At 40.7% G+C, this 21452-nt stretch overlaps 1 protein-coding gene across 1 annotated transcript in view; it reads left to right on the plus strand.

Annotated features, from left to right (window-relative positions):
• Positions 1–10370: 10370 nt before the first annotated feature.
• Positions 10371–21452, plus strand: part of tusc3 (tumor suppressor candidate 3) — a 90302-nt gene continuing 79220 nt past the window's right edge. The window contains exon 1 of the mRNA XM_044345979.1: positions 10371–10527. Coding sequence (XP_044201914.1) covers positions 10423–10527 — 105 coding nt within the window. The 5' untranslated portion in view covers positions 10371–10422. The remainder of the gene's footprint in view (positions 10528–21452) is intronic.

Here is a 21452-nt window from a genome sequence, read left to right on the forward strand (position 1 = left end):
ATGTTGCCCTTGTTCGCTGTTCATTTCCTGTGATTGCTCTTTGAGGCACACACACACTCACACTCAACTGACTGAAAAAAAAAAATCTGGCTTTTCATTAGATTGGATTGCTGTGTGTGTGTGTGTCTCTGTTTTTCAAAGTTTTAAAGGCCAGCTGGCCAGCAAACTTGTACACACTCATACACACATTTATTTTAATATGCTTGTGAGGACACTGTATTGTCTTTTAGTTATTACCATATATTCATAAGTAGGTGTGAAGGATGGGTCCTTACAAGTGTGTATAAACCAGTCCAAACCCACACAACAAGCACACAGTGGCGACCTTCACTACAAATAGAGCTCACTGCAGGAGACAGTGTGTATGTGTGTATCTGAGTGCCAACTACCAATGCACTAGGACTCAGGGATTGTCAGCAGTGCCAAGGATATGACACCAGCTCTGCAGAAAACAACTAGCAGATGGATGGATAGATGGACTGGTGGAAGTAGACGGAAATCCTTTAAATTCAACAATGTACTAACACTGTCAGGGTTGAGATTTGATTGGTGGGCACCCAAGGCTGTCACTTGTAGGGTAAAAGAGGATTCTTGGGGCCCACAGCTGGAGATGTCTCACAACTATGTTAATTACTTACCGCCATGGAAATGATGATGGAAATGATGAAGTTTCTTTGGAGGGCTTTAGGAAGCTTGCAATTTGAGTTGCACTTCAAGAATCTCTGCAATTAAGTTGCAGATCACAAAGTTAGCATTAACTGTAGTTAGAGTGGCCACGATTATGAGAATTGGTCGAAAAATACTGGAATTTCCCTTTAATTTTTAATTTTTTAATTTCCCTTTTAACATATCATGGTCTTGGAATTGTAAGGTTTTTTTCTGGGAGTGCAGTTCTGATATATTAAACATCAGAGATTTGACATCCCTAGCTGGCAAAACTACCATGTTTATTTTTAAATTATTTAACCCATCAAAGTTACTGCTCTAGTTACACCACACCTGCATAAAATATCTTTCAAAGATGGCAAATAGGTGGCCAGTTCAGTTATAATTCAAAATAAGTCAGATAGAGCCTGATTTCAAGCTCACAATATATCATTCATGGACAAATAACTTGCATTGAACTATATACATATTTAACTTTCATTTCTGAGTATGATACACTTTCTGATATAGTATCCATTAAATGCCATAAATAGGTTGTACTAAACATTGCGTCTGAAATAAACAGAAAGCCCATACATGTTACAAAAACCAAAACATCAATACTCCCACAGTTCTGCAGGTCAAGTTCGTTGGCTAACAGTTAAGGTCATTTTTAAATCAGAATGTCAATTTCCATCTGCGGTATCTGCAACCAGCCAGCCGAGTCAAAGTCAATTTGGAGCACTGCATCAGTGCAATATTGAGGTCCCCTTCTCAGAAATTTGATCACATAAAATGCTACTTGAAATGTCAAACCCCAGGGGAATCTCATCGATTTGCTAATTTATCCAATAACTGGTTATCAGTAACAGCAGCAGCACATAGAAAATGAACATTTCCACCTACAATTCCTGTCTACATTACAATCCCTGATGAAAACTCTGCATGACATTAGACCTACAGTACTTATGTGGCGTTTAATGTCTTTAGTGATAGTGACCTGTCTGAACTTTTTGGCTTATTATTGCTGATGTTACCACTCACTTATTTCTATAATGAGCATCCTTGATTCTTTACAATGAGCTTTTGGAGACCCATAATTTTGCTGGGTGAAAGTGTTTTCATTATGTCACTCAAATGTAGACACTCTTCAGATTTCGGATGGCTTCCAGTGGAACGATACATGAAAACAGTTTATAGCTTATACAGACTGAAATTATGAGCAACATTTGAATGAATGCCTTAGTGATAAATGAGAGGTATACATGAACGACTGCTTTTCATGTGGAATCCAAATGGATTTTTCAATGTTTTTGCATCAAGTATGACATACAAGATTACCAGTGACATGCACACACACAAACACCCATACATCATTCTTTACCTGCACATCATTTGGCTAAATAGATTAGAAATGAAATGGAGGTTGTCTGAGCTTTACAATATGCTCAACACAACTAGTAATCTCCCAATATGCCAATATGACATATACGATGATGGCCATATGGACACACACAAAACAAGGGTAAGTGTGTGTGTGTGTGTGTGTGTGTGTGTGTGTGTGTGTGTGTGTGTGTGTGTGTGTGTGTGTGTGTGTGCCGAATGAAAAGCTGTACATGCAGCGACCCAGATCCCATACCGTCCATACACACGCACACGCGCACGCACACGCTCGGGAACACGCACATTGATGCACAGACACGCGCACAATTCGACACACGTCACAAGTGCACACACGTAGAATGCTTATTGTTTAGAGGAATCATTGATTTCACTTTTTAACAGGTAATATGCACTGAACTGATCACGAATTGAGAGTATTTATTTAAATAACACGGGGGGGTGGGGTGGGAGGCGGGGGGTGGATAGAGAGAGTTGATAACTGGTCACTCTCTATCCTCCCCTTAAATTCTTATACAGACCCTCTGCACAGCTAGTCGGGCAAATCCGTCCCGTCTACCGAGCGTCCCACCGACGCCCACAACAGCGCTCTGCAACAACTCTCTGTGCAAGCAAAGCATATTGAAATTCACCCCACGCACAGAATACTGCCATACACACTCCCTCTCTCTCTCTCTCCCTCTCTTTATTCCCTAACCAACATAGAAAGAGTGTAGTTAGTGTGTGTGTGTGTGTGTGTGTGTGTGTGTGTGTGTGTGTGTGTGTGTGTGTGTGTGTGTGTGTGTGTGTGTGTGTGTGGACCAGGTATTCCTCATGTTGTGGGGACTCGCCTCTCTTATGGGGACAAAAAGCAAGTCCCATTATTGTAAATCATTAATTTTAGGGTGAAGACTTGGTTTAATGTTGAGGTAAGTTCAGAGTTATGTTAAGGTTAGAGTAAGTCTCCAGGAAATGAATGTAAGTCAACGTAATGTCCTCTGAAGTGATGGAAACACGACTGTGTGTGCGTGTGCGCGTGCGTGTGTGTGTGTGTGTGTGTGTGTGTGTGTGTGTGTGTGTGTGTGTGAGAGAGAGAGAGAGAGAGAGAGAGAGAGAGATGCTCTTAGATAGTGTTGCAACAACACAAAACTGGGTGCTCTGTCTGTGGCGAACTCCTCCGTTTATTTCAACCCAGCCTTGCTCCACAGCATCCTCAAGCCACTGGGTTCACCAGCCAGCCATAACTGCCACCCGCGGTCACCCATCCAGTAACCCAGTAATTCACCCAGCAATACCAGGCTATTTACCCATCAGCCAATCAGCTGTGGATTAATCCAGCCAGCCGCCCGGTGAAAACAGTCATCCGACGTGCCACCCATCACACCCAGACACCCAACAGGCCACCCATCTATCCATCTATCCACCCATCCAGCGCGGGGGGGAACGCAACTCTATCCCCGGGAGCAAATGCACGGCACCCGGCTGCGAGCGTCTTACCTTGAGCGCCTCTATATCCAAAGACGTCGAACGGTCCATGACAGAGAGTGAAGTACTGCAAATCAGTCACGAAAATAGAAGTCCCACAGGCGAAGTAGAGGAGAGGGGAAGAGATTAAAACGGATACCAGAAAAGTTGGGATGTTCTCTAGAGTCCCAAACTCTGCTGCAACATCTCCTGGGTTATTGTTGGGATCAGATTTTTAATATTCCACCACGGCGACGGATTTTCTCAGTTTCATTTCTCCCCGTGGGTCGCTTGGTAAAATCAGGACTCCATACTGTGAAAGTCCCCCAACCTCCAGTCCCTGGGTTGTCCGTGCAGGAGACGGAGGGATGCGAAAATAGATAGAAATAGATCAGAATTAGCAGTGCGTAATGTTTCAAGCTGCGGCTTTTGCGCACTTAACGACCCGGTGCGTCTTTTTTGTTGTTACATCTGAATTAGAAATGTTCCCCTCTGCTGGAATGAACCCGGAATTCAGACTCTCCTGTCAGTCGGTCAGCGGATGAATGCCGTTATATCCCGTTGAATCCCAGTAAATGTGAGTGTGATGTTGTGTCTGCTCGTGCAGTGGTCGGCAACTGGAGAGAAGGAGTCCGGATCAGATAGATGATATTCTGCCTTGCCTGGGCGACTTCCATGCGGCAAACCGCCAGAGATACCAGCTCTCCCCGAAAGAAGAGAGAATGAGAGAGAGAGAGAGAGAGAGAGGGTGAGAGAGAGAGAGAGAGAGAGAGAGAGAGAGAGAGAGAGAGAGAGAGAGAGAGAGAGAGAGAGACCTGGTGGCAGAAATGCTGAAGAGAGGATATGAGGAGAGCTGCGAGAGTTGAGACGGGAGGAGAGAAGGAAGGAAGGTTTATGCTGTATATTATTCCAATGACTGACGCACCTTTTTGTGTGTGTGTGTGTGTGTGTGTGTGTGTGTGTGTGTGTGTAACACAGAAGGGGGGGGGGGCTCTTTCTAATCAAGTAGATGAAGCGAAATGCTGCTTTGCCACTGAAGACAAGAAAGAGATTTAAATGCAGAGGCTGTTGGAAGGCTGTTGCAGAAAGTCTGGGGTTGCTGCTCCTGTGTATGTGTGTGTGTGGACGTGTGTGTACAAACAGATAGGAACACTACTCTGATATCATAGTGGATTAAAAAATATCATAATGTACAGTGAAACCATCACTGAGTGCACATAGCCTAGTACATATAGGTTTATCTATTAGAATATTATAGACAATAATAATATATATATCATATTTGTTTTCTTCTTTCTTTCTTTCTTTCTTTCTTTCTTTCTTTCTTTCTTTCTTTCTTGTCCTCATCCTTCTGCATAATAATAAGGTGTCGCCGCCTGCCGACCACCAACCACCAGGGCTTTTTATCTGTCACATACCTTTTCAGTGAGGAGAACAGCAGTTAAGAGGAGAGGAGAGGAGAGGGAGGAGATGAAGTGTGTAATCACAAATGGAGGAGAGGAAAGGAGAAGAGAGGAGAGAATGGGAAAGAGAGGAGATGGCAGGAAGTAGAGAAGATTTAAGAAAAAGTAGGAGAGGGAAGGAGAAGGAAAAAAAGAAGAGAGGAGGGAATGAGTGAGGATGAGGTGGACCACAACCTATCACTACGAATTTATGGCAGATTTCTTTATGGTACATACCACACACTGAATCTGTGGTGTGCAGATAAATAAACACCAAACAAGTGAAATCTTCTCTCTATCATTACACTCCATCATTATGTACACAATTTTAAAGGCAGATTTTGAAATTGACTTTGCCCAATGAAATTTTTACCACCATCTGCCGCACCTACGGAATCAGATGTGACCGGAGGCAAGGCAAGACGGATAAGATATGCTGAATAATGTTCTCATAGACTCAGATATCGTCAGCTAGCCAAGCAGAAAACACCTTGCCATGCTGTAACAAGGAGGGATATGATTATCACTTCACCCAATCCAATTCTGCTGAGGACTGATAAACCACAGGAACTACTTTTCATTTATTCATAATTCATTCATTATTTATCAATATTCTATAAGTCTTCAATGACCCAAAGTTTTGTGTTTAGTTTAATAAGCCTACTAGTTACCTTCTATTTCTGTATAGACAAGCCTGGACTATGTCAGTGTGTTAGACTTGAATACTGTACAAGAGCATTTTTCAGAACAGACAATGTGCAATATCTAATCTATAATAGATGTACTGTACATCTGTTGTCAGACTGTTTATTTAGTTTGAACATTACTCCTATCTTATCTGTTTTTTTCTGCAAGGCCCAATTGAATACCACACAAATCCTTTATTTGTTCATTATCCTTAGTTCAGCGGAGATTTCTGCTGCAAGTTATCAGTCTCTGTATTAAAGACCATTACGAGTCCTTCCCATTTTCCACTATTGTGAGGCCATATAGGCTTCAGTCTCAATTCAATGCATTTGCCCATGAGAATAGACACACATATGCGTTCACACATTATCGCGGTACAGAGCTGAGAGATTTGATGTACACATACACATAGGCAAACACACACACACACACACTCACAGCTATAGGCCTATTGAATAGCACACTAGAGAACACAGAGGAACATTTGTTGAGGGAGTCAGTCAGAGATAACGAACATCATATTAATGAATGCCTCACTCATTCTCTCTGCTCCTCCTTCTCTGTTTGTCTGACTCTCTTCTTCGCTGCTTTTCTTTCTTCCCTCTCGATACACACGTTTCTCTTACTCTCTCTCCTCAACCCTCTCACCCCCTCTCTCTCTCGATGCCTCTTTACCCCAAGATCTCTCTCTCTCTGTTTCCCTTTTGATGTTGCACTCCTCTCAACCTCTCTCTCACTCGCTCTGTTTTGTTATTTCCTGCTCCTCTGTAACTCAGGGACCCCCCCCCCCCTTTCCCCCCAACCCAACACCACCACCCACCTCCACCTCTCTTTCTTTTCTATAAACTTTGTGCTGTCGGGCAATTAATCATTTTTCCGAGGACTTGTTATTTTTTATAAGGGAGCAGCTGACCTCGGATACGGGCACCCAGTCCTGTGCCAGCTGGAAATGACATCACCCATCCCTCCCTTCCTCCTCTCTCTCTCTCTCTCTCTCTCTCTGCCTCCAATCCCCTTGCATTTTAAAATACCATAAACAGTTTATCTCTCCCCCCCCTCACTCTCTCTCTTCCATACTGTCTCTCATTTACTTGGCTTTATATCTCAGCTGCTTGCTCATATGCAAATGCACAGAATCCCTCTCTCTCATTTCAGTGACTTTTGTGCCACAACTGTTCATCAAAAACAAAGACAGCTAAAGCACTAAATGTCATTTCTCTCATAAAAATGCACATGAATCAGAAAGAAACATTTCCCATGAAATCGATAGTGTGATGTAATTTTTGTATAGTTGATATATAGGCTACCTGTGCATGTTTGGTCATGTAATAGTTGCTCTTTGCATGTATGCATGTACCATCTTCTCTATTTATTTTTCTTTACTAAAGTGTCATCATGACTATGTCTATATGTTTTATTTTACCTGCGCCACCACTCTAAAAAAAACAAAAAAACAACATGATGCAGCTGTGCAGTGGCAGCGACTGACTTTAACAGGCTTCTCTGTCTCTCTCTCCGTCCCTCTGCTCTCTCCCTCTTACAATGCTCCTCTAGGCTGTGATCAGATAGGAGCTTTATTCTTCTGCTCAAATGCAAAGTGCAGCTGTTTGCTTTGCTAGCTGCAGGGAGAGTAAAAGCTCACGGGAGGGTCACATCATTCTTGTTTCCATGCAGCACAAAGTTTGACAGCAACTTGCAAGTTATCTGGTTAGCATTAGTTAGCTAATCTAAGATTCCATAGCCTAGGGGGTGACAACTGTTGCTCATAAAATGGAAAAAAAAAGAAAGTTAGTGTCTGCTTTGCTTGCTAAGAAGGATATGAGGGCATTGGAGGAGTTCAAGGCTTCCCTGGTAAACTGAAGAATTATATCAGTACTGTAGCATTTACATAATAGTGAGGACAATTAGAGACTATATCAGCACTAGAATAAAATTACACTATAGTAATTTTTTTAGTATGACAAAGAAATGGTGGATGAACTATGACTGTGATATAGGTTTATTATAGTTTGAGTTTACTTGAGTTATAGAGCAAACTCACATAGAAAACTTCTTGATCAGCAAAAAATATGCAGAATAAGAAGAGCGATTGGAATAATTGATCAATCATTGATGTAATCTGTAAGCAAAAATGAGGGGAAAATCATTGTTTCTAATATTTTCTGGCTTTCTTCCATGAAACAAAATATATTTGGGATTTGTCCTGTTGGTTGGAAAAAAAAACAATTAATTTTAATATGTCAACTAGGGCAAAGGCAAATTGTGATGAGGATTTTAACTATTTTCTGACATCTTATAGCTCAACTGAGAAAATAATCTATAATTAAATTAATCATTGCAGTCAGAATAGCAGTCCCTTGGACAAAGCCTTCAGCAAATTAAATTGGTAGCGTAAAGCTTATTAATTTTACGTTAAAAACGTATGGAACGTCAGCTCTATGCAGTAACTGTGTGAGGCAGGCATTTTACAAGTTCTGCATCCAACCCCAGCAAATCTGGTAATGTCTCCGTGATTGAGCTGCTATAGAGCAAATGAATTGTGGTTTAACAAGACTGCAACACGTACTGATTGTTTCATGGTGCATTGACTTTAATATTCCAACATACGTTTCATTTCAGCAGTGTGTGTGTATGTGAGAGAAAAAGATTGAGAGTGATGAGGAAAATTGGTGTGATAAAAACTTCCCTCTTTCATACATACAAAATGACGTCATTCATCACTTGTTAATTAAGGACTTTTGTGTTTATTTGTGTGTGTGTGTGTCTTATTTATATGTCATTCATTTTCAGTTCATTTTCTCTCTCTACCATTTGGTACCACAGGTTCTTTTTAAGTTTAAGTAATTCGTCATTAGATTTTGCACAAGCCATTTACGCATCTATTACTGGGCCATTAGCACCCCCACCCCCTTCCCCCTGACCCCCTTTTAGCCGGAGGGATTTATTCTTAGTGACTGTTTTGCTGTAACATATCACCACACACGATGCCATCTGACATTTACCTCAATGACCATTTACATTGTTCTTGTAAGCAGTGTTTATTTTTTATGCCTGTTGCTTTGGTTATATATTAGTCTACCTGTATTGGTGTGATTGTCAAAAACATCATTTTTCAATGTTTGTTGCATTTTTGTATCATTTGCAAGATCAATTATTGCCACTGTGAGTTTAGTTTTCGGGGAAACTGAACTAGTAATCACTGTCTCACACGAATGAAAGAAAAAACTTCTTTTTGTTTGCTTTTTAAATTGCTCTTAAGATAGACAGGTCTTTCAGTGCATTTTCAACACTATTTACTATCTGAAAGTAATATAATGTGGTTCAACAAAGGGTACATCAACTGAGTAGGCATGCAATCTAAACAGCAGACAGAGAGGAAGCCCTCTTTGCTCGATAGAGTGAAAATGCAACACAGCAAGTAGATTAGCACTTCCTCTCGCTTGCCTCTGGGTTAGAGCCAGGGAATTACACAGAGTGGCCTGAAAACTAGAAACCCATGTACAATGTAATGCAATCCAGTACAATATCCTTTGACACTTACATACTTATAGGCCTAATGGTCATCTCTTGCTGAAAGTGTGTTAAGATGATGAGGCTGTAGTTTCTTGTGGTGTTTTTCACTGGATTGCACTACACTGAAAGATGCACAGCATCTGCATACATCAACCACAGTATAAAAAATGCCATAGAATCAACTCTCTGACTGTGAAAAGTTTCTCAAAGGTAATATGAGGCAAATGTATTCAAAAAGTGCTTGGGTATAATTTCATGGGGAGACAGGGAGACATGTCACGCCCAGTGATTTCACGTAAATCATTTGCCCCCCTCAATTAACTCGACCACCCGTCCCAGAACATCCTCCTCCTAGAGAAACAAAGAGACAAAGAGAAAGTCTACAGTTCTTGGTTCAGACTGACGTCACATTCCTAACACAGTTTTGACAATTTTAGGCACAGCAGCAGACCAGTGCTTAATCAGCAAGACATTTTCACTCAGCCATCTGACTAGTTTTGAATATTTGAATGAAGTAAACTAAAAAATAGTAGCATTTAGACTAAAATAATATAGATAATCCTGACTTCTGATGAACTCTGGTGAACTCTCTGTCTGACAGCTGATGAAGTTCAGAAAGCCATAAAAGCCTGGTTAAAAAACAGACTTAGTTAACAGAGATCTTTTAGGTTCAAATTCAGTCTGCATTTTTTAAATATTGCCAATAAATTTGTCTCTTGTACAAAATTACATTTTCCTGCTTTGGTGTCCATCCAAGAAAGAAGAATATTCATTTAGAGCCCTTTTTATTCAGTAATTTATTACATGCCCTTTTCTTATTAGCCTATACACCAAGTTCAGGTCCAGATGTCATGTTAATGCAGAGTATAAGGCATGAACAGTTTCCCATTACATGCTGGTAAAGACTAGGCTATAGGCTTTTATGGTGGCTTAAGCATTTCCTTAAATAACCCATAACTGAAATAGATGATATGTCTTTGAAATGTGAGTATACTTTAAGTATAGTAAGAATATGTAGTCTACATTGAATACAATAATTAGGATAGAATACATTTTTATTGTAAAAATGTAGGTGTAAAACTGTCTTTGGCCCATCTGGCAGTTCATTAAAACATTACACATAGACACACAACACACATCAACAAGGATCCACTTTCATTTAGCTTCTGTCACCCTCCAAAACTACAAAACCCAGAGGCTTCCGCGTCTCAAATCTCTTTGCGCTGATTGGTCAACTCAGAATCCAATCCGTTGGCGGAGACGTGTCTTGCAGTCAGAGCATCCTTCCGTCATGGCGTCTGTTTGGGCTAAATCCTCTGCTAACCTGCCGGCCCTGTCCGTTGTCCTCCTCCTGTTGCTATGTCTGCCGCCCGGGGGAGGCCAAAAGAAGAAAGAGGTAATGCTTCAACCGTTTGAATGTATTTTTCAGTGAATATTGTCGTGTCGTTTAATGAAAGGGGAGTGCAGGTTGAATCTGCCGTTGTGCGTTAAGGTAGCGAGGGTTAGTCAGAGAAGGACAGGAAGTTCGTCAGAGCCAAGCTCGTGTTATGCAGGTACAATAAATGCAGATCGAAATAGATAACGTTAAATGTGAACATTTTTTCTAGCAAAGAGACACTGCTTATAAGATGTCCGGTTTACGCTTTGTTTTGGCCATTTTCTATGCAAATGAGCGTTGCTAGCTTTCTGCACATGACAGGCGTAACTTACATGGCTGTGATTGATTGGACATAGAAAATTATCTTATATGGTCTACAGCATACACAGAATAGCCAATGGTGTGATGGAGGACAACTAAATATTGTATTTCCGTAGTATGACTTTGAAAATAGCCTCACGGTTCCAAAACATCGCTGCGTGAGCGCTAGAAGAAATTTAATTTCGAAAATAGTGAGTATCCATACAGGAAGTGCTTTTACTTTTTGGAAGCTTGACAGTAGCGAGAATCACACAGTATCGTGCATCTTGTACAGCTAGTCACAAGTAGCTAGCTGTATGTAGGTTACTGCTCATTTCCCGAAACAGTCACATATCACTGCGGTTGGTTTAGAGAAAGCGGAGATGTGTTAATTCCAATGAAACGATAGTCGGTCTGTTTCAGCTGAAAGGGAGATGCGGAAGACGCTTCTTTGGCTTGTTTGCTCTATTTTGTTACTGGGCTGAAAGGGCTGTTGGCTCACATATTGTGTCTGTTAACGTGCTTTATATGGAATCAACTGAATTTAGTTATAAATATGCTAGTGTGATTATAGTACTGTCACACACACGTGTTGGTGATAGATTTGGTGTGAGTTGTCTCACCGCACTATGAGTGTACACAATTTTACATGGTCTAAACAGAATGAAATGCTCAATCTGAAGCCCTGACAGTTGAAGTGTGATGTGCAATTTGTAGTGATAGAACAAAAATTATCTTTGTGATTATTACTCATATTTATTCATTTGTCTGTGTGTATCTTGATCTTTTTAAAGATCAAGGTACACACAGACTCCAAACCACTCTGTCTTTCTTAAGGTATCTTTAGTTCATTTGGTTATGTGCTGGTAATTCCTGCTTTTTGTTATCTATAGATATATACATATTTTTATTAGAAATATTATTATTGATGAATTTTCATTAATATACCTTACTTAGAATTATGACAAATACTGTATTAGTCATTGGAGCATGAAATTTAATACTTGACCATGGAAATAGAAGTTTAATTAATCTTAACCCAAGATCCAAAGCTTTCCACCAACTTTTGTAGACTGTGGGATTATTTTGTTGAACTATATTATTCATAGCCTTTCTCCAATTACACTACAGTCCAGTGCACCTGCAGAGCAGCTGTCTCAAATTACACTCCTTCAATAGATTATATGTCAAGTTCCAGGTTTTATCTGTACAACTAACATTTTAGTGCCTTTACTTGCATCAGCTACAATATAAAAACCTCACATTTTCACACAATCAAAGAAATAAGAAGTGCTCATCCTCATTATAGTGCGGTAAGAAGATACCTGACACATTGTTGAATAGTTCTCCTGCATGGCCCCCACTGACAGCACTGACAGCCGAGATTGTAATCACATTGGATGGAAGCACAGGAAATAGTGCCAACGTCTGGTCTAGTTCAGGTGAAGTTTAGTTGACCTCACAAACATCCAGTGCAGCTGAGAGTGTGCAAAAATAGAGTGTCAAGAATAAGGGATTATGCTTCTCTGGTCTGCTTTTCTACAACCTTTGTCCCTGTTTCCATTAAAATTCTGTTTAGAATATTTTGAGACAAGAGGAGACAAGACAGTTGAAGCATCAAACTGATGACTGATGTTTCAACTGTCAACATGAGGTTCAAATCAGGGGCTTGAACCAGTGACGTTTAGTGGGGAACGTGTGCTGTTAAGAGCTGCAACGATTAACTGAGGAATCAATTAGTCGACTGAAAGAAAATTAATGTTGAACTATTTTGATAATTGATAAATAATTGAAGTAATTTTTCAAAGGAAAATACATTTGATGGTTTCAGGTTCTTTGCTTGGTATTACATCATAGTAAACTGATGTTTTATAGACCAGACAATTTATTGATTGGAAAAATAATCAGCAGATTGATGGATAATGGAAATAACTGTCAGCCTTCGTGCTGTCGTAACTATAATGTTGCACCCCCCCCCCCCATCAGCACCTTTCTTCTCAGCTGATTTTGCATATGAATAGAAAATTGATTGAGTGGACAAATTGGGGGAATGAATAAAAGAAGGAATGCATGGACAAATACTTGACAGGTCAACAAATATTTGAATGAATGAATAAATAATTGAATATAACAAATTGATTAACAAAGGACTGATTGAATGAAAGAATAAACTGATGAATAAATGGACAGATTAAACACTGATGGAAAAGTGTTTGAAAGAGTGTGAGAACGAATGAATAATTCAGACTGACATATTTGCCCTGCAGTTCCCTGCAAACACTTCATTTTTTTTCTATCACTCATTTTGATGGCTCGCGAGGTGTGCAGTACACAGTATGTAATGAAGGTGTCACAACCGTTGGAGCTGTGGAGACACTCATCACTTCTTTTTTTATTCTAATATTTGGGAGACTTTTTTCTTAATATTTGCACACATAGACACAAGGAACTAGTTAAATGATTGTATAGAACCAAAATGTAATGTGTATGAATATGCAATTATATCTTGCAATTTAAACACAAAGATCTATCTATCTATCTATCTATCTATCTATCTGGACAGAATCTAGTCTGTGGATAGCTGAAACCAAATTGTAATATCTATAGCAGTTACAGTTAGGAGTTTAAACTTCAATTTTAACCTTTTTTTTTTGCCCAAGGACAGTCTACTGACACCAATGCTTATTTTCAGCAATGCCTTGCTTCACATTCACAAAAGTACACCAGGGAGCTGCCCATTATAGCCACAGTCTGCGACTGTTAGGCACTGACCTACTCAAGGACACAACTCTACATTATCTAATGAGTGACACAGAGAGCATTTCTCAATCACTTACCCAGCTGAAATGTATCCAGCTATTATTAGTTTGCTTCTTTGACATTGACATCGCAACTATCTTTAAACCTTTGAGTTAAATATTTTGTCCGTCAACATTTAACTTTGGTTAATCCCGTCTGAAAGATCTGAGTGTGACTCTGCACTTTGCTGGTTTCAGCTGCGTAACTGTCCATAAGAAGATGGGTCTTGGTAGTATTACTGGGGACAGCTGTACCGAGTAGCAGACAGCAGAAAGCTGCACACACGTACACAAGACATACTTTCAATGAGCCACAGGAGAGATATTGAGGGGTTATAATGTGAGAAATGTACCTTCCCAGTTGCCTGCCTGGGGCTATGGCAGAGGAGGTGGACGAGATGGAGGAAGATCTTATTTAGCTGGAAACGGACAAAATGGTGAAACAGCATTTTGTATTCATCTCACTAACTTCTGCTCTCCTTCACAGCCGTTCGTTTTGTATTTGTCACCATGAGTTTTGGATCTTAACTGCAGCGCTGGGTAACATGGGCTAAAAGTTATAATGAAGGCTGTCCATAAACATTCCAACATTCAAATGTTTGTTTGTTTGTTACAGCCGTATTTAAATATTGACTCAGTATTCAAAGCTGCGTTTATTGATTTGTCTGTCCTTGTCTCGTTTCCCCTCCTTGGTTCAGCAGTTACTTAATTATTATGGTTATAATGACAGCTACAAACTAAATCATGTCTTTGTTTCACTGTTGCACTAAATGCAGTTTTAGGCTGTCAACTCTGTCTTTGCAGTGTGGAGACAGGAAGAGAAAGAGAAAAGAGACTTCTGACATTAAAACATCGCTGTCAGGCTTTGGGTCAAGTTGCTTGTGTTTTTGTAGTGTTACTGATCAGAGTTACTATCGCTCTATGAAACTGTAATAGGCGCTGTGGACAAATACAACAAGCACAGGAGAAGGCCACTGTAGAAGAAGAAAGCATGAAAATCTGCATGTTACAGTCATTTGTTCAAACTTTCACACTGGCTGTGTTTGCTGGAAGCCCCTGGGTCAACTTGCAGTTTGTCAGTTGAGTTACTGCCTCTTTTTTTTTTTGCTGCATCATTGTACACAGAACAATGCAGGAAATTGGCATGACAGGCTGTAAACAGTCTTGTCTCACATTTTTAACTAAATAACTGTGATGGAAATAGAGAAGGGTGATGGAAGTGAAGGACAGCGCCACACAGAGGAGTGTACAACAAGTGTACAAAGTTGGCTAAACAAGTCGCTTCTACTCTTACATCACTCAGGACACGCATATTTCTTCGTTTCTTCTTGTCGGCAGGAAATCACATCTTTGGCAAATCTGTTAACTGACGATGAAGTTCAGTTGAGGAAGGGCGCTGTCATGCTTTGGCTCTGCTCAGAAGGCAGAGTGGGTCAGTGTACCACACTTAAGCCGTAGTCATCTTGCTTCATGAGTTTGCAATGGAATTTCAAAAGTGTGCTGTGTCATGCCAAAGGAAAGTGATATTACTGTCAGAGCACTGGAAGTAGCCGTTTCCAGCCACTGATATTTATGTTCAAGAATTTTTCTTTCCTTAGAGGCAATCAGGATGGATGTACAGGTGGGTGAAAGATAAAGAGAAAATTGGACTCTGATAGGGAAAAGGAGAAGTTAAGAAGAAACGTTAAGCATCAAGATTGTGACAGACTGTAAGAAAGAAGGAAATTAAACCATATTAAAAAAAAAAAGGAAGTTAGGGCAGCAGTGCTGGACCCCTGTCTTTTTAAAACCTGCTATATGCCCCTCAGGGAGTGAAAGAAATAGTCATGGAGAGAGAAGGAATATTTATAGCCCTTCAATACTCCCTCGTTCATCACCCCAGCTCTGCTAGATATTATATCTAGCTTGTGTTGTGTTTCTGTCTTAAGGCTGACTACAGCACAAAGAAAGAACCAATGTAAGCACTTCCTATAACTAGGCATATAGAGGCAGGGGAGGTAAAGAGAGAAAAAAAGAAGTCCAGGGCAGCGAGTCTGAGGCAAGGAGAATTATATATATCTAGAGAGTTATATGTCTATAGAGAGATAGAGATTGCAAAGTAGTGGGCTTGCTACCACACCCAGGGACCAGTCTTGTAAGTGGAACAGAATAATAAGAGCCGGCTACTTTTGCACACAGAGGTGCAATAAACTACCGGGTAGGCCCTTCAGGGCATAACCCAAGCCACTTGCAGAGTTTAGACTGGGGCTTACGAAGCTAAACACTGTGTAAGCAGTATTGACTCTTGGTTTTCTGTCTAACCTGTTCATTGGAGAATAAACCATAGCTCACTGTTTAAACATTCTGCACTGTAGGTTTCTGCCCATGGATTTTATAGTATAGACAGACTATCTGAGAAAAGATTTTAACGATGAATTCCTACCATTAATGCATATTTAGTTTTTGACATGTTTCAATTTATAGTTTTATACAAGATGTGTTTGTTCAGAAAATCTGCACTCTTTATGACCACTGCCTACCACATTGACATGTTTGGAGTGATATGATAAAAACAGATGTGATGTTGAGAGATACTGCAAATATCTGACTCTGGGACATATTGTATGGAGCTGGGATGTGGCTGTCCTCAACTAGGAAAAATACTGCTCGGCTAAAAGACCTTCTTCACATCACAGGCACACCTGCAGGACACTGTTTGACCACGTTTGTGATGCAAGTTGTTCTCAGTTACTTCAAACGGTTCTTTTCGACTGAGCTACAGCAGTGTTGCATTGTTCAAAGTGAGCTAACTTTAGCTTTGTGTGGCACAGTGGTGACCCACTGAAAGCAGGGTGTTGTGAAGCTAAGTTTGCTCGTATTAATTTTCCCCTTCAAGTAATATTATTTGACAGCCTACGATGTGCATTAAAAAACTCTGCCTGTTGTTTTCTGTGTGAAATTCCACACAGCAGGTGGCATCTTGACACACATAAACTCTCCAGAAAAACATCCATTTTTATCAAATTCACTTAACAAATTGGCTCATCACTACCGTACCCTGACTACTACTACTACTACTTCTGTCTTTATAGTGCATTCGATATGATCTACAGCTGTTTTTACATGACTACATGATGGGGTCAGTTGAGTTTTACTGCCAGCCTTCATCAAGTTTAGCAGAGAGAAGGAGAGAAGTGGTCAAGGAAGAGAAAACGGCAAGAAAGAGACACATGGCTATAGACAACAAGCAATGAGATGGAGAAAATGATTAGGGCTGCAACTATCTTTATTGTCGATTAATGTAGTTATTATTGTTTTATATTTATTTTTTAGTCTCTAAAATTTCCTGGAGCCTAAATTGAAGTCTCCAAATACTTATGGGAGGCCAAAAAGTGTAAAAACTTGCAAAGAAGGCAGGACCCCGTCAGAGCTGTCTTCAAATATTTGTTTTGTCAGTCTGGTCAAAACCCAGTGAAATAAAGCCAATTAATCAATATATTGATTCATGTATCATCACATGCATCATCATAATGTATTTATGAATACAAACACTGTCAATTTCTTCCCATTGAGCCGATATGAAAACCATTTTGCTTCGGCAAGTTTCTGCCGTCAGTCAGCCTGGTGAAGGCAGTTTGTCCAGCCGCTGTCCTTTCAGCTCCCCAGGAGCTGCAGCTGACAGATGGCTGCTTCTGTGGACAGAGACACTGAATGCAGGTCGGAGATCATCATCATCATCATCATCATCATTACTGGATGATGTTGACATCATCACTATGTTGTCAACATCATCCAGTGACGATGATGATGTCCTCCTCCTCCTCCTCTTTGCTTGACAAAAGAAGAGGAGAGTCTTAAATCCCTTCAGTCCACTCCGACTCTGACTTGCATTCAGCATCTCTGTCCACAAAAGCAGCTGCCTGTCAGCTGCAGTTCCTGGGGAGCTGAGAGGACAGCGGCCAGACAAACTGCCTTCACCAGGCTGACGAACAACAGAATGAGCTGTTGCAAATGCGTGTTTCTGTGTTTCTGTCACAAACTGTACCACTGCCAGTATGAATAGTTTTGATGCAAAATATTCGCAGGTGAGTATTTTGCATTTTCATGTCATTTATTTGTCACATCCCCTTGTGTTTAAAGGCCTTAAGTGTGGTACATTTTTATGGCCCCGTCATTATCAATGAGGCCACTACCTTCAGTTGACAATTTCAGGACTGTTTGTGAATCGGACCAAGTGACTTAACAAGTTTCTTGCATGATCATCAAATAATCTATTGGCCATAGGAGTTCAGAAATGTTTTTCTGCTGCTAACTTGCCTCCATGAAAAGCCAGCCCTTCTCTTTAAACAAACCCATTGTGCCTTTTATCAAGCTGTGCAGAGAACGTGGATTGTAGTTTCAATATTGTCCCATGCTGTGTAGGTGCTGTTGTCAGTGTGTAGAGTCGGAAGGAAGGAAGTTGTTTACTGTGTATGCCTTCGTGTGTGTGTGTGTGTGTGTGTGTGTGTGTGTGTGTGTGTGTGTGTGTGTGTGTGTGTGTGTGTGTGTGTGTTAACAGACACCACACTGGGTTTGATTTAGGCTTAGTGCTACCAAATTGTACTGTGTTTGTCCTTACATTTTTGTCAATTTTTGTTAACAACCACTGCACTCCAGCAGCAGTTGTTAACACTCTAACATCATTGCTTCTGTTCTTTCTTTTTTCTGTTTCACTTAATTTATTACAGTCTTTGTTTATTTCTGCCTTTTATTTCAGTCTTTTGTGAAATGGGTCTTTTTCTTTGGTGCTCCTCTCGCTCTCTCGTCTCTCTCTGAGTCTCTGTTGATTCCCTCTGTCCCTTTTTCCTTATCAAAATGAATATGTATTCAATATGTTTCAAGTGTTAGAGATGAATTTTGTATCCATTCCACCCTTTACCTTGTGTGTTGCCAATACAGTCCAAACTGCAGCTAAAAAGCAGCCATAATGGTGCCATATTTTGTGCAGTGAAATGTTTCAGTGTTCTTCCAGTGAATTCAGGGGTGATTTGTTTGGATCTCGCTCATTAGCCGTAGTCATCTGAATTATTGATGCAGTAGTGTCAGGCCTGTTTTCCCAGTGACTGATGGCCTGTGTTCCCAAGTCATTTTCCACCTCTGTTATTCCTCCCTCTCCTCCTCCTTTTTTCTCTCCTCTTTCCAACACTTCTATAACTAATTTTCTGCGTGGCAAAAGGATTCAATCTCCCGCTCTCCATCCCCTTACCCACCCTTTGCCCTCCTGTGTCACCTCTGCTGTATTTTTTTTCCCTCAATCACCCTTCTCAGCGCACCCCTTTAACATTTCTATAATTATGTGGTGTTATGAAATTTGAGATTTGTGTACTCCAGTGGTCCTGAGAGCTACGCTGGATAGGGTTTTATAACCCTGGTAGGTAGCGGTGCAACGGATTGTAGTTGTTCTGTGATCCGCACGGATTGCCCCCACGGTTCGGCATGCATGTGAACCACGGATTAATTGACACATTTTCTGACACCAAATAAATCCATCCCTGTGGGGACATGGAACATCCAAACCATTCTCCAGGCTGGCAAGGCTGCCATAATTGCCAAAGTAATGGTGTGCTACAATCTCTCAGTCCTGGGCTTGGCAGAAACAAGATGGACACGAGTCAGGGGAGGTCAAATTGGCCAGTGGGCAGTCCATTATCTACTCCAGACATGAAGTTTAGGGAGCATACAGAGGGAGTGGCCATCATGATGACGAAGGAACTAGAAAGGCTCTAACTGCATGGAAACCCATCAGCATCAAACCCTCGTCTCTGCAACCTTCAAAACCATTAACAGGAGAGTGAAAGTCCATGTAATTCAATGCTGTGCACCCACCAAGACAGATTTAGATGATGAAGTCAAGGCCAGGTTCTATGACAGTACTACCTAGTCAATAGTATTGGACCCAGAGACCTCATTATCCTGATGGGTGACTTCAACGCCAAGATTGGAGGCCAAAATGAGGGATAAGAGGCAGCGATGGGAAAACATGGAGTGGGGAAAATGAATGAAAATGGCGAGATGATTGCTGAGACCTGTGTCAACAATACTCTAGTGATTAGGGAAGTGTATTCCCCCATAAAACAATCCACAAAATACTTGGGTGTCACCAGACCATGTCACAGAAATTAAATTGACCACATTTGTATCTGTAAAAAGTTCAGAAGGTCCATGGAAGAAGTCAGAACAAGAAGAAGAGCAGAACAACACTGAATACCTCAGCAAAGGTCGAGTGGCGAAGTAGTTCAAGGATAAGGGAAAACACAGAGCTACAGCAGAGGAGGATGGAAGAATGGACAATAAACAAGGAGTGGGAACACCTAAAAGCTGTTTGGAGCTCAACCTGTCAGAAGGGCTTAGGGAGAAGAACCCAAAAGCATAAGGAGTGAATAACACCGGAAACCCTCAACACAATCCAACAGATTGTGTTGAGGGTTTCAACAGAGAAGAGAGAGTTAAAAGAAAAAGTGAATAACTCGAGGACAAGAGCTGAAAAGTCCAGAAGTATTACAACAGATGCCACAAAGAAGTGCAAAAGAACATCAGGAGGGCCAAGAGAACACAGGTGGAGAGGCTAGCCAAGGAGACATAACTTGTGGCGACTCAAAGGAACATAAAGGAGTTATCTACCATTACAAGGAAACCAATTACAGACAAGAACAGCCAACTGCTTTCAACCCAGAAGGCGCAGCTCAACAGATGGGTAGAGCATTTCAAAGAGGTGCTAAACAGGCTACCAGCACGCACAGGCAACGTTGTGCGAGCTCGATGTCTGCCTGTGCATCATCTCTTGTTTTGTCTTGAATTAACTACTGAAGGAAAGCAGATCCATTTTCTGACATGCATATTTACTGTTGCATATTTAGATAAATAGCCTACAACTACATAGATGCAATCAAAGTCCTTGTTGCATAACCTCTCTTAACTATGCTCTTATTATATGGGTTGTATTATCAAACCAATGATGCAAATCAGGGATTTTATTGAAATAAAATGATCACACTTCGTTAATATACTTGATACTGGTTCACTGTGTGTGTATAGGGCAAGCATTAAGCTTGGGGTGCACAATGGTTAATGGACTGCATTTATATAATCTCTTTCTAGTCTTCCGACCACTCAAGCACTTTACACTACACGCCAACATTCACCCGTTCACACAAGCGTTTATACACCGATGGCAGAGGCTGGCATGCAAGTTGCCAACCTGCTCATCAGGAGTTTTTAATGCACTTCCACGTGTGGATTGGAGGAACTGGGGATCGAACCGCCGGTCTTCCGATAAGTGGACTCTGCCTCTGAGCCACATCCGCCCAATGCAACCCTCAGTGCTGACACAGTCGAACAGGTCCATCAGAAGAGTGCTCGCTCTTGCTAACGGTTATTCATATAATCATGGGCAATATCAAGCAGTTACGCAGGTCTCCTTGTCAGTCCACAGTCCTGAAGTCCGACCTGCCATACCTTCAGCTGCATTCAGTTGAACATTATGAATGTTATAATTTCTTTATTGTTGCTATAGAAATAAACATTCTACCGGATGCATCTGGATGGTATGTGTTTGCTAGCTTTCACACTGACAAAAGCATACGTTACCAGTCTAATGCGGATACTTTCCATAATGTGAAATGGATACTGTCATATTAATTGTTGAGTTAATGACCATCATAACTAATTCTAGCAAGACATTAATTAAACTTCAAAAGATTAAAATGCTTCCAGTTCACCTTTGGATAACAAAGATCATTTAAAATTGCCCCAGTTTTGCATTTTGTGGTAATGGAAACTGGATTTTTTGTGTTGGACTCACTAAATGAAAATCCATAATAAGGAAAC

The sequence above is a fragment of the Thunnus albacares genome, chromosome 3, assembly GCF_914725855.1.
Source record: "Thunnus albacares chromosome 3, fThuAlb1.1, whole genome shotgun sequence".
Lineage (NCBI taxonomy): Eukaryota > Metazoa > Chordata > Actinopteri > Scombriformes > Scombridae > Thunnus > Thunnus albacares.